Below are 13,136 nucleotides of genomic sequence, written 5' to 3' on the forward strand. Positions count from 1 at the left end.
TCCACGCCCACCACAGGCCCGACTTTAGTAGCTCTCCCAAAGAAGACCTCGGAAGGGCCCTCACAACTGCCTTGAGAAGCCAGGATGCAACCCATCCATCACCAAAGGTAGGGAAAATGAGCCTCAAGTAACTGGCTGAGTCACAAATCCAGAACCACAGTCAGGTCCCAAATCCAGGGAGCCTGCCCTGCAGCCAGTGCTCTAAATGACTGTGGCTCCAAAGTCCCAAATGGGTCAGCCAGCAGGTCACAGGGCCAATCTCCACCTCCTTGTTCTAGCCAGGACTACACAGAAGGCCCTGTTTTATTTTGTTTTAATAAAAAGAAAAAAGAAAAAAAGAAAAAAGAAAAAAGAAAAAGAAAGAAATCGTGCCAGTCTGGAAGAGCCCAAAACCCATGCCCTTTCTTTTCATTGACTCCTAAAAGCTCCCAGCAGAGGGTGGCTCAGGCCCTGTTCTGTACTTCTTGAAACTGTGTGGAGCTGTGAACTAACCTGTCCAGGATCCTCAGAAGAGGCTTGGAAGGAAGGTTTCCCTTGGAAACAGGAGTAAGTTCCCTGGTAGACTTAGCTGACCTCAAACTCAAGAGATCTGCCTGCCTTTGCCTCCCAAGTGCTGGGATTGAAGGCGTGCGCCACCACACTTGTTTTTAATGCCTTCTTGATGTTGAGGTAGTTGTAGCCCAGGCTAGTCTCAAATTCTCTAAGTAGCTGAGTTTGACCAATGGTTGGGATTAGAGGCATGAAGCAGTATTCCTGGTTTATGCAATGCTGGAGATTGCATCATGCAAGCTAGGCGAGAACTCTACCAACTGAGACATATCCCAGTCCTTCAAACAAGTATCTTTCTTTGGTTTGTTGGTTTGTTTGTTTGTTTTTGTTTGTTTTGTTTTTGTTTTTCAAGACAGGGTTTCTCTGTGTAGTCCTGGCTGTCCTGGACTTGCTTTGTAGACCAGGCTGGCCTCGAACTCACAGTGATCTGCCTGCCTCTGCCTCCTGAGTGCTGGGATTACAGGCATGTGTGCCACCACACCCAGCAGCATCTTTCTTATTATTCTTTTAAAAAATACTTATTTGTGTGGTTTTTTTTCAAGACCAGGTCTCTCTGTGTAGCCTTGACTGTCCTGGAACTTACTCTGTAAACCAGACTTGCCTCTTACGCACAGAGATCTGCCTTACTCTGCTACCCGAGTGCGGGGATTAAAGCCTGCTCAAACAAGCAGGTTTTTTTTTTTTTTTTTTAAATGTTTGCAATGGTGTGGCCATCCAGATGTAGTGCTCCCTGAGAATCCGTCCAGCTCCACAGAGAGGTCAGCACCCATCCCAACTCCCAAGCCAAGCTGAAGCCTGAGACTCATCTTTGTACTAGAAGAGAGAAACACTCCTCCTCACCCCCCAGCCCCCTGCCCCCTGCCACCACCCTCCTGGAGGCTCCATTTCAGGAGCTGTCTCACTTCCAAGAACTCGATTCAGAGTGGCTGCAGTCTCTCCACCCAGCACTTAGGTCAAATTCCCAACTGCCACACTCAAAGCTGTACTTGGCGAATCAACTCCATCTGCCACACAGCCCAGGGAGAGGATTTCACCTGGCAAGCTTCGGGGAGGGTGGGAGAGGTACGATTTCTCTGTATCAGATGTGGCTCTCTGTACCTTCAAATGAGAACTGCCTTGAAATGCTCTTGACCTTCTGACTCTTTCCTGGGAGGTACCAGAGTGGCCCAGTACCCTAGGGGCAATGGGTCAAGGCATGGCTAGGGATGGCTAGGCAAGGAAATTAAAAGCCCCCGAGAGTTGCATGCTGAAGTCCCTGGGTTCACAAAGCAGATCCCAAGAAGCCTTTTTTTTTTCTTCTTCAAGACAGGGTTTCTCTGTGTAGCCTTGGCTGTGCTGGACTCACTTTGTAGACCAGGCTGGCCTCGAACTCACAGCGATCCGCCTGTCTCTGCTTCCCGAGTACGTGGGTGCCACCACGCCCAGCTTCCCAAGGAGCTTCCTTTTCAGCCAACAGAGACATGGTGTCCAGTGAGTGCCATCTACCATCTGAGGATGGCTCAACCAATCTCCAGTGGGCTCGAGGCTTGGATACTTAACGCCTCTCTGATCAAAAACCAAAGGCTGTTTCAAGACACCCTGAGTTTTCTCTTTGTCCCAGTCTAAGGGGAATATGACAACCTCAGAGAAAATTGTTCTGGAGACAAGCCAAGGAAGGCATGGCAGGCATGCCCTCTCTGCTGTAGAACAGTCCTCCAGAAAAACAGTCTTCCCCCACCCTAAGCCCCTCCCCCAGTCCCTAAGCTGGAACACCAGCTGCAACAGCAGCAGCAAAGACCCACAGAGGCCTGCTGTCCCCAATGCAAACCCCTGTAGCTGTGAAAGCTCTGTCCCTGCCCCAGCTCCACCTCGCAGCTGTGTAACTTGAAGCACCGGTTACTTCTCTAAGCCTCGGTAGCCTCGTTTTTTTTTTTGTTTTTTGTTTTTTGTTTTAAAGAGAGACCCAACTGCATTTACTTCGTGGGATTAGATGAAGAGCCCGCCAGTTAAGTGCCAGTAAGAAGCGCTTTGCTCCAGAGGAAACTAGTAATTAAGGAGTCCCTAAAAGTCCCGTGTGAGCCATTACGCATGCATTTATCCATCTCCTAAGTGATTATGGACACCTTTGAAAACTAACTACCCTCGCAACATCTTGGGGGTGGAAGGTGCGAATGGCGGAGCGACATTCCTCCAGACCAAAGGAGTCATCATAAGCTCTCGAAGGGCATTCCCAGGCCTCACACCCTTGGAGCAGCCTCTGAACGTCAGTGGTACCCCTCCTGGGGACCAGTGGTTGCAGGTCAACCCGGTACGAACAGTTGGCACCGGGACTGATATTCACCCTCGCCAAGGCGCTCAGCTTTTGTCCATGAGGAATAAACGTGGACTTCTGAGCCCCGGAGCCCGACGGGCTCGCGCTGGCCTTCCAAGAGACGTGCGGCCTGCTCTGAAGCCAGGGCCGTGGGGGTTCGGGGCGGACACGGGAGCCGGTCGATGGGAGGGTGGGCGACGCGGACCTCTCCCTAGTGCCCTGCCGCCCGGCAGAGCCAGGCCTTCCCTGCTCGCAGCGGCTGCACAACCGTCCCTGCTCTAGCGGCCCAGCCCCGGGCAGCAGGCAGCAGCAGCCGTCCGAAACTCACCTGCCGTCGCAACCGCGCCGCCTGTCAGTCAAGCGCGCCCACAGCGGCTCCGAGCGGAGTCTTGGGGCTCACCCTGCCGCGCCCCACCTCCTCACCGGCAGACGACCAATCGGGAGAACGCATGCCAGGGTCGGGGGCGGTGTCACAGGTCACCGCCTACCAGGGGGCGGTGCCGTGGGTGCCGGGGGCGTGGCCGTGCGAGTGATGAGTGCCTGTGCATGCCGGGAGTAGGGGGCGTGGCCGTGCTGCTGGGCCGTCGCCGTGTGGTTCCAGGGCTGTCATGCCAGTGATGAGCGTGGTCACTTCGCTGGGGCGTGGCCGGGGGTGTGGCCATTTGGCGGTACCTGCCCTTGCTTTTCCGAGCTGGGAGTGGCTGTGCTACTGAGGCGAGGCCCTGCTGGTCTGGGGCGTGACCTGCCAAGTCGAAGGCGGGGCTGCTTGCCGCTGGCCCTCTGACGACACTTCTGCGCGCCGGAAGAGAAAAAGGCTCCCGGTACTACGCGAGTGGCAGCTCGGGGAGTCTTGCTCCGCTATGCGGATCACCGGAAAAACTTTCCGCCGGCGCCGGCCTGACTCGGAGTCGGAGGAGGATGAACAAGAATCAGAAGAGGTTCGGTATGTGTGGGATATAGAGTCCTTCACAAGCCAGGAAGACGGAGACGAACTTGGGACTGGCTACAGGCCGGCACTGCGCTAACAACGCTAACCAGGAGCCAGGGTGGTTGGCTTTTAGAGGCTCTTGAGGGATAAGGCGGCATTTCCCGTGCCGCGCGGCTGGGAGAGGTGCCCTGGGGTCGCATGGGTCTGACTGCTGGTGACGCACCATGCCAGGGTCTCGGCAGAGGGACATCCTCAGAACTGAGTTTGGCTTTTAAATTCAGCAGAGGGTCTCTCAACCTGTACATCACTTTTTATTCATTTTCCCCCAGGTTAAAACTGGAAGAAACCCGAGAGGTGCAGAACTTGAGGAAGAGGCCAAATGGGGTGAGGTGGGTACCACGGGGGGGGGCGGGGGGATGGAGTGGGGACGGCGTCATTGATGACAGACTTCCTCGGTAGGGTCGCTGTCACAAATTTCTCCTTTGACATAGTCCTTTCTCTTGACATACACCTTCCACTGATCATAGATGGGACTAACGTTCTTTACAAATGTTTAAGTTTAACCGCCACATGCCCTGAGCCTGGTGGTCTATGGATCACGCGAAATTTCAATTGCACCGATGAATTACGATTGACAACGTGTTGACAGATAAGAGTTTGGAAAACGTAGATAAGTGTAATCAAGAAATTAACAATAGGGGCTGGAGGTCCTGAGTTCAATTCCTAGCAACCACATGATGGCTCACAACCATCGATAATGAGATCTGGTGCCCTCTTCTGGCCTGCAGGTGTTATATACAGGCAAAACAATGTATACATAATAAATAAATAAATAAATCTTTAAAAAGAAAGAAAGAATAGCCTAGTTTGGTTGTGGGTGCATGCCTGTGATGCTAGCGCTGGGAGTTTGAGGTCAACCTGGGCTGCATAGCAAGGTGCATATTAAAAACAAAACAGCGACAAACAACCTGAGTTAGAGATAGACAGCATTCATAATCTTTCCATGTTGTGATAACCATTTTGAGCATTTAACATTCTTTCCTACCCATTTCTTTTTTATTTTTGAAGAATGTAGTCAATTTTATAAATACTTTTATCCCTTGGTTTAAAAAAGTTTTCACATGATATTGTGAGCCCTGACACATTGTCTGTTTTCCAGAACACCTTTTTAGAAGGCTGCATAATGGGCACCTCTGGGGCATGTAGTGTAATTTGTTAACACATGGACTAGGTGGGTGTCAGTAGGCTCACACCGCTCATTCCAGACTGGAGAAACTGACATAGTGGGAGCATGGTGAGTCTGATGGCAGCCAGGGATACAGAGTGAAACAATGTCTCAGCAACCACAATGCCAGTCCCAGCTCCCTGGGAGGCTATAGAGCAGGAAGATCCCAAGTTTAAGGCCTGCCTAAGCAACGTTTGGCCTCCGGTCAAAAATAAAACACAAAGTATTGGGGATCGCTCAGTGGTGTGTGCTTGATCAGTCAGCTAGGCCTGGGCTTCAGTTTCATTTCTTTTAAGATTTATTGATTACAAATACAGTAGTCTGCCTGCATGTACACCTGCAGGCCAGAAGAGGGCACCAGATCTCATTATAGATGGTTGTGAGCCACCATGTGGTTGCTGGGAATTGAACTCAGGACCTCTGGAGGAGCAGTCAGTGCTCTTAACCTCTGAGCCATCTCTCCATGGCATGGGACTACCTAACTCTTTGCACATCTATCATTAGCCAAAGAAACGCCCACAGGCCAGCATGATGAAGGCATTTCCCAGTTGAAGTGTCTTCTTCCCAGATAACTCTAGCTTATAACAGAAAACCAGCCAGCACATTGATGTCCTCCTTGTGCCTGTGACATTTCTCTTCATATGTTCTGCTTTGGTTTCTTTTGCTAGTGCCGCTGCCCTTCTGGTGGGAGAGAAGGTTCAAGAGGAGACTACTCTTGTGGTGAGTGTTGGCCTCTCCCTGTGGCTACTCTTCTCTGCCTGTGTCTCCTGAAGGTGCCAGGGAGATAGCTCGGTTGGAGTGCTTGCTGTGCAAGCACACAGGTTCAAGATTGGATGCCTGGCACGCATATGAAAAAAGTGGTGGCACATGCCCATAATCCCAACACTGGAGAGGCAGAGCAGAACTATGTAGCTGACTAAGCAAGCTAAGAGATCCTCTCTCAGCTTATAAGCCAAAGGGTTGGAGGAATTGTTGAGGGTTTGTTTGTTTGTTTGTTTGTTTGTTTTTCTTTTTGTTTTTGTTTTTTCAAGACTGGGTTTCTTTGTGTAACAGCTCTGACTATCCTGGACTTGCTTTGTAGACCGGGCTGGCCTTGAACTCACAGTGATCTGCCTGCCTCTGCCTCCTGAGTGCTGGGATTAAAGGCGTGCGCCGTCACTGCCCGGCATAGCTGGGTTTTTAAAGGCACAAAAACTCACTGCAGGGAATGCTCTGTGGGTAAATGCTAAAGTTCTTGCTGAGTCAGGCTCCTAGCACCCACATAAAAGCCATATGTGATGGCATAAATCTATAACAGGGCGTAGGGTGGAGACAGACGCATCTCTTAACACCCGCCAGCCAGCCAGTCTACCCAAATCAGTAAGCCTCCACTCCACAAGCACACATTTGTATACATAAACTTGTATATACGCTGTACGCACACAAAACCAACACACACGCACACACACACGCACATACACATACAGAGAAGAAACAAAAATGAGGAGAGAGATGAGGAGGACACACAATGTTGACCTCTGGCCTTCCTGTGTCTGCACACTCACAGCTGGTTACACTAACTCAGCTGCTGTTGTTCTAGATGCTTCCTCTAAGCTGTCTGCTTTCTGTAGGATGATCCTTACCAAATGACGACAGGCGGCATGGTGGACATGAAGAAACTGAAGGAGCGGGGCAAAGATAAGTAAGTGGAGGAAGCTGGGTGCAAACACGCTGCTGCCTGGGCCTGGGCATGCGCGGAGCTTACAGCTTTGCCCAGGGTATGCTGATCAGGAACAACCCCCAAGGAGGTGTCAAGAGCCAAGAGAGACTCCTTTTGCACAAGGACCTTGTTCAGTATTCCAAACACGTGGGGAAGCTTTGTCTGAAAACATAGTTAGAAAAATAATACACTGACAACGTCAGCACCCAGGAGATGGAAGCAGCAGGATTAGGAGTTCAAGGCTGCCCTGGGCTGCACGAGGCCCTCTCTGAATAACACAAGCGGTGAAAGTGTTTGTACATGTATTTAAGGAGTAAAGCAGTGAGGAAAGAGGAGGGCCTGAGATGAGATCCCCGACACCCACGTCAACGCCAAGTGTAGCAGCATGTGCCTCTAACCCAGCATTCGGGGTGTAGACAGTGGGCCCTGGGGACTTGGTGGCCAACCCACCTAGCCAAAGTAACGCGCTCTGGACTAGTAAGAGCCAACACATCTCGAAAGACAAAGGGGAACAGCTACAAAGGACAGCACCCCGATACAACCTCTGACCTCCATGTGTTTATGCAGGCTCGCACATGCACACCCAGAAACCTAACTATCAGAAAGGTTTGCAAAGGAGAACATTCACCCTTTCCCCACAGTGCCCGGTGCTGCTGCTCTGCTTGTGTTTTTGTCTGGTGTTCTTTCCCTTTACACATCATACCGGGTTGTGTGTTTTCGTGTATTTTCTGTTGTGTCCTGAACCTTCCTGGTGTGATACGGCCTCAATGAGTGTGACCTGCTCCCTTCTCTCAGGGTCAGTGAAGAGGAAGATCTGCACCTGGGAACATCGTTTTCTGCCGAAACCAACCGGAGGGATGAGGATGCAGACATGTAGGTACCATTGAGTCTAGTGATCTGTAAGGACTGGATGGAGTTGAGCCCCAGCCAGGCACAGGTGGCGTTTCTCATGCTTCCTTGGCCGTGTCTCTCCCCTTCCCTCACCCCAGGCTTGAGATCTTTGAAAGCCTCTAAAAAATCCTTTCAACGGGTGGATCTTTGTTTGCATTTATATTTCCTTCCCTCTCTGCTCTCTCTCTCCCTCCTTACTTCCTGTGGTAGGACAGGTGCTAGCTACATCCTCAGCCCTTGGCTTTCTTGATGATGATATATCCTCAAAACTAGGATTACCAAGGACTTGCCACTTCTCTCCCATCGAGGCCTTCCCACTCAGGAGTTCTGTCTCACTTTTCCTTTATCTTGAGAAATCTGAGTTCTCTCTGCTTAAAAAAAAAAAAAAAAAAAAAGGAAAACAAAACAGAAAGAGAATGCCACCTTTCTGTGTTCAAAGAGCCTTGAATATGGTCACACCGAGAGATTGGTTGTCATAATCTCCAGTATACATTGATGTTTTGAGTTGAAATTTTCAAAACTCAAATGCTTGTAATTCTCATAGCAAGAAGACTAAGATAGGGGATCTGAGATTTGAGGTCAGCTAGGTCAGGTAGTGTGAGACTGGCTCAAAGCCTCCAAGGTGTCTTCTGACTTCATACATGTTGTGGTACCCATGTTCTCCAGAGCCATTTCTTTTTTTTTTTTTAAGATTTATTTATTTATTATTTATACAATGCTCTGACTGCATATACACCTTCAGGCCAGAAGAAGACATCACATAACATTACAGATGGTTGTGATCCACCATGTGGTTGCTGGGAATTGAACTCAGGACTTTTGGAAGAACAGGCTGCACTCTTAACCACTGAGCCATCTCTCCAGCTTCCCATGTTCTCATACATACATAGATAACATAAAATGTAAAAAATAGTTGCCGGGGGCTGGAGAGCTGGCTCAGAGGTTAAGAAGAGCACTAACTGCTCTTCTGGAGGTCCTGAGTTCAATTCCCAGCAACCACATGGTGGTTCACAACCATCTATAATGAGATCTCATGCCCTCTTCTGGCCTGCAGGTGTACACGCAGGCAGAGCACTGTATATGTAATAATAAATAAACAGATCTTTAAAAAAACAAAAATAAAAAGCTGTTGCCTGTTAGAGCCGTTCTGGTCCTCTGAGCCTGTGATCTCTTCCAGGATGAAGTACATCGAGACAGAGCTGAAGAAGAGGAAGGGCATCGTGGAGCAGGAGGAACAGAAGGCCAAGCCCAAGAATGCCGAGGACTGCCTCTATGAGCTGCCAGAGAACATCCGCGTCTCCTCTGCCAAGAAGACGGAGGAGATGCTGTCCAACCAGATGCTCAGTGGCATCCCTGAGGTGGATCTGGGCATAGAGTACGTCTCCCCACCCCGCCTGTGCTCCTGCCCTTGGGAAGAGCCGCCGCCTCCCCACCCCGCCTGTGCTCCTGCCCTTGGGAAGAGCCGCCGCCTCTCCAGTCAGCCGACTGACCGACCGCAGAGCACTTGCCTAGCATTCCCAAGGCCCTGAGGCCTGGCCAGATGCTCAGTTAGGGAAGCAGGAGGGCTTCGGCTCGATCCCCAGCACCCACGTCAGAAAGGCCAGGTGTACTGGGGCACACTGGGCAGCTGGGGATTAGAGCCATGAGCACCCACTGTCCATGCAGCCTAGCCTGCCTAGGGAGTTCCAGGCCAGTGCAGGCCCTGCCTCAAAGAAACAACATGCATGGCTCCTGAAGAGCTGTATCCAAGGACATGCACGCTCACATGTGTGCACACACGTGCTCACAAAGGTTATGGAGATCCTTCGCAGTATCCTAGGAACCCTTCACACAAGTTGTTTCCAAGGGTTTCTTACCACACCTGGTCCGTGCGGCTGAGGACACTTTCTGGCCCTGACCTCTGTAGGCTGAAGTGTCTCCTTAGCCATCACGGCCACTCCTCCTATTGAAATCCTCTGTTCCTCTGTTTAGTTCCATCAAGTGCTGTGTAACAGGCTGCCCACCCCCCTCCGCTCCATGAGCTGCCTTTCACCTATAGGGGGACAATCACAGTGGGCAGCAGCAGCATTGCTTACAGTGGGGTATTAGCACTGGGGCTTGTGGACTCTGGTCTCTTTCTGGACTGGCAAGCTTTGATTTTGTTTTTGGTTTTTTGAGACAGGGTTTCTCTGTGTAGCCTTGGCTATCCTGGACTCGCCTTGTAGACCAGGCTGGCCTTGAACTCACAGAGATCCGCCTGCCTCTGCCTCCTGAGTGCTGGGATTAAAGGCGTGCGCTACCAGTGTAGGGCTCCAAGATTTTCTCTTTATCCTGAGAGAACACATCTGTTCTCCCATGGCTGAGTGCTCCACAGGGAGGTGATGACAGGGTCAGGCATGGTGGCACACACTGGAATCTGAACCCTGGGGAGCCTGAGGCAAGAGGACATGGATTTTGAGTTCCAGGCCAACTGGGACTGAGTACAAACTTTGTCTTAAAAACAAAAAGGAAGCTAGGTCTGGTGGTTCACGCCTTTAATTAACCCAGCACTAGGGAGGCCGAGGCAGGTAGATCTCTGCGTTCCGGGCCAGCCTGGGCTACACAGAGAAACCCTGTCTGGAAAGGAAAGAAGGAAAGGCAGGAAGCAGAATGGTGCACTGTAGAGCTCTGTGCTCTGGGGCAGGCTGCTCCTTGTGCAGTGGGACTGGCTAGCCTCGCCCATCAGTTCCCAAGGTGTGGTGGCCTTGTATGAGGTGGGGCTCTTTCTTGTCCCGTAGTGCTAAAATAAAAAACATCATTTCCACGGAGGATGCCAAGGCCCGGCTGCTGGCGGAGCAGCAGAACAAGAAGAAGGATAGCGAGACGTCGTTTGTGCCCACCAACATGGCCGTGAACTACGTGCAGCACAACCGCTGTGAGCGCCCTGCCTGCCCCACACCCTGGGAACCCCCTTGGCCCCCCAGAGCTGCACCTCTTGCCTCACAGCCCCTCCTTCTTTCTCTGTTCAGTTTATCATGAGGAGCTCAATGCACCCATCCGAAGAAACAAAGAGGAGCCCAAGGCGCGGCCCTTGCGAGTGGGTGACACAGAGAAGCCAGAGCCTGAACGTGAGTACAGCCCTGGATGGCACTCAGGTGGCGCGTGAAGGCAGGGTCACGCTGGGTAGGGCTGGACTCAGGCTCTGGGAGCAAGGCAGCCGGCCTAGCCCCTGCCAAGGACGTGGCCATGTGCCTTCCTCTTGCCAAGCTGGGCTTCCTCCTTGCTCTGAGGCCCCCAAGCTGGAAGCTAGGAGAGACTGAGCCTGAAAGGTTCGGTAAGGGAAGAGCAGCCACACTAGGAAGTAAGAGCCCTGTGGCCGGGCCTGCCCAAGCCCTCTGTGGTCTCTGTGCCACTGCTGGCGGGGATGGCTCCATCCAGGTCCTTGTCTTGGGACAATAGTTTCTGCTGGTTCCACCATGGCAGCCTCTTGTCTCCTCAGGGTCCCCTCCCAACCGCAAGCGTCCTGCTAACGAGAAGGCCACAGATGACTACCACTACGAGAAGTTCAAGAAGATGAACAGGCGCTACTGAGGCGGCGGGCGGTACGGCTGCTTCGCATGAGCAGACAGGAGGGGCGGTTACTGCACATGGACTCGCACTCACGTGGCCCCGGGCCGACAGTGCCCTGCATCGAACCCGCTTATTAGCTATTGGGGTTCCCCATCAGACAATGCTTCAGTTTAGCTGCTGGATTTCTGTTCTGGTTCTGGTTGGGAGACTGTGGCTCCCTTTTTAATCCTAGACTGCCCTGGAACTCCCTCTGCCTCCCTACTGCGGGGATTTTAGAGCCCCCCCCCCACCTCCCCACCCCCCTGCAGCTGGCTGGCATTTTTAAGCACTACCTTTGTAACTTCTAAAACAAAACAATGTGTCTATGTTGTTTCCTACCTGAGGCAAACTACTCTCAAGAGTGCTATTAAATTGTAAATATGTTGCCGGTCTCTCTCTCTCTCTCTCTCTCTTTTTTTTTTTTTTTAGTTTTTCGAGACATAGTTTCTTTGTGTTATTTTAGCAGTCCTAGGCTTGCTTTATAGACCAGGCTGGCTTCCAACTCACAGCCATCCACCTGCCTCTGCCTCCCAAGCGCTGGGATTAAAGGCCTGCGCCACCACACCCGGCTTGTTGCCTTTCTCTTAATGTTTGTCCAGGTGCAGGAAGAACTCACTGTGTTCCCTGTGGGTTAATACTGTTAACACTGGGGCGGGGGGGGGGGGGGGGGGGGGGGGGGGGGGAGTTGATTGTTTTTAAGATTTATTATTATATATATATATGGGTGTTTTCCCTTTGCGTATTACTATGTACCATGTGTGTGCATACCGTGCCCACAGAGGCCAGAGGAGGGTGTTAGCTAATTTGGAACTGGAACTACAGTTGGTTGTGAGACATCATGTGTATGTTAGGAACTAGCCCAGGGCCTGTGTTCTTAAGGGCTGAGCCGTCTCTCCAGCCTGTTTACATTGTGTTTTGTGGTTGTATACTTGGCCATGACGTGTAGTTGACTTTATTTAATCCTGTTCACAATATTCAGAGCTCTTGGATTAAAGTTGTATGCAAGGGTTGAGCCACAGCACAACTAGAAATAGGTTTTTCCAGTGAGCACCACGATCTTGGGGTCCCCAGTGTGATCAGATATCCTGCAGCAGAGCAGAGGTGGAAGATCTCTGAGTTCCAGGCCATCAGGAGCCGTATAATGAGACTCTGCCTCAAAAGACAGGCAAATAAAGAGAAGAACGTGATCTCTTTCAGACCTGAAACGTTAAGTACAAACAGCTTTCCTCTTTGGTTTCCTTCTGTTACGGATTATTAAGGCAATAGACAGTCTTTATCAGCTGGCTGGCAACGCCACAGGGTGCTCGGGATCCTAGTGGAGCCCTGAGGTGTTCTTGGTTTGAGCTTTTAAGCATAAACTTCATCTCCTGGGTTGACATACTTTAGTTAGCAAGAACAGTTAGCCCAAAGCAGAGCTACAAAAGCGAAACAGTAAGGTTAGTACATTAGAAACTTTCCTAGGACTATGACCTTTGATGGATTAGGTCTCTCTTTTGCTATTTGGCAGGTAGTGCTGAGTTTTGCAGCCTAAATGATGCTTCCATCATGGAGTCAGTTGTGCTAAAGTCTAGGGATCTGTTACACTTCTACTAACAGCAGGATTTTCTGGTCTCAGGGGTTGGGTATATGTCAGAGGAGCACATGGGACCATCTGGGACATCCAGTAACCAAAATAAGAAACAGGGCCCTCTCTGTGGCTCACTGGGCATAGTGCTTGCCTGTCAGTCCTAGGTTCTGCATCCCTCACGACAGAAAACAGTTCATTGTTCTTTCTGCACTCACAAGGAGTTCAGGGACAGCTTGCCTTCAAAGAGGGGGTGGGGCAGGGCATGGTGTCACACTCCTTAATCCCAGCCTCCTACAGTCAGGTGCAGGTGGATCTCTCAGCTCAAGGAAATCCTGGGCTACAGAGCGACATCTACAGGGACAGGCAGGGCTACCCTGTGATGGGTAAGTGGTCATGTGCATAAGAAGAGACAAATCTTGC

At 51.1% G+C, this 13,136-nt stretch overlaps 2 protein-coding genes across 3 annotated transcripts in view; one reads left to right on the forward strand and one right to left on the reverse strand.

The window, feature by feature from the left end:
* Positions 1-3,235, reverse strand: part of Usp20 (ubiquitin specific peptidase 20) — a 30,478-nt gene extending 27,243 nt beyond the window's left edge. The window contains exon 1 of the mRNA XM_051166202.1: positions 3,168-3,235. The gene's annotated coding sequence lies outside the window, so the exon portion shown is untranslated. The remainder of the gene's footprint in view (positions 1-3,167) is intronic.
* A 384-nt stretch (positions 3,236-3,619) lies between these two features.
* Positions 3,620-11,143, forward strand: C24H9orf78 (chromosome 24 C9orf78 homolog). 2 transcript variants are annotated; one of them, XM_051166741.1, is made up of 9 exons: positions 3,620-3,782; positions 4,097-4,156; positions 5,661-5,712; positions 6,603-6,673; positions 7,487-7,564; positions 8,760-8,957; positions 10,339-10,475; positions 10,570-10,668; positions 11,040-11,143. In XM_051166741.1, exons 1-9 carry the CDS (start codon positions 3,700-3,702, stop codon positions 11,129-11,131), a joined length of 870 nt encoding a protein of 289 aa, XP_051022698.1. In that variant the 5' UTR covers positions 3,620-3,699; the 3' UTR covers positions 11,132-11,143. The 2 variants fall into 2 exon arrangements, with proteins under 2 accessions (XP_051022698.1, XP_051022699.1); XM_051166742.1 differs by having other exon boundaries at positions 3,699-3,782; positions 4,097-4,151.
* The last annotated feature ends 1,993 nt before the right edge of the window (positions 11,144-13,136 follow it).

The sequence above is a fragment of the Acomys russatus genome, chromosome 24 (genome assembly GCF_903995435.1).
Source record: "Acomys russatus chromosome 24, mAcoRus1.1, whole genome shotgun sequence".
Lineage (NCBI taxonomy): Eukaryota > Metazoa > Chordata > Mammalia > Rodentia > Muridae > Acomys > Acomys russatus.

What these genes read in the sequence shown, in the direction of transcription:
- C24H9orf78 (XM_051166741.1), top strand. Translation starts at nt 3,700, where the DNA reads ATGCGGATCACCGGAAAAACTTTCCGCCGGCGCCGGCCTGACTCGGAG. An exon ending in AAGAGGCCAAATGGGGTGAG is followed by an intron (nt 4,157 to 5,660) that starts GTGGGTACCACG and finishes TTCTTTTGCTAG; the next exon opens with TGCCGCTGCCCTTCTGGTGG. An exon ending in GAGGTGGATCTGGGCATAGA is followed by an intron (nt 8,958 to 10,338) that starts GTACGTCTCCCC and finishes CTTGTCCCGTAG; the next exon opens with TGCTAAAATAAAAAACATCA.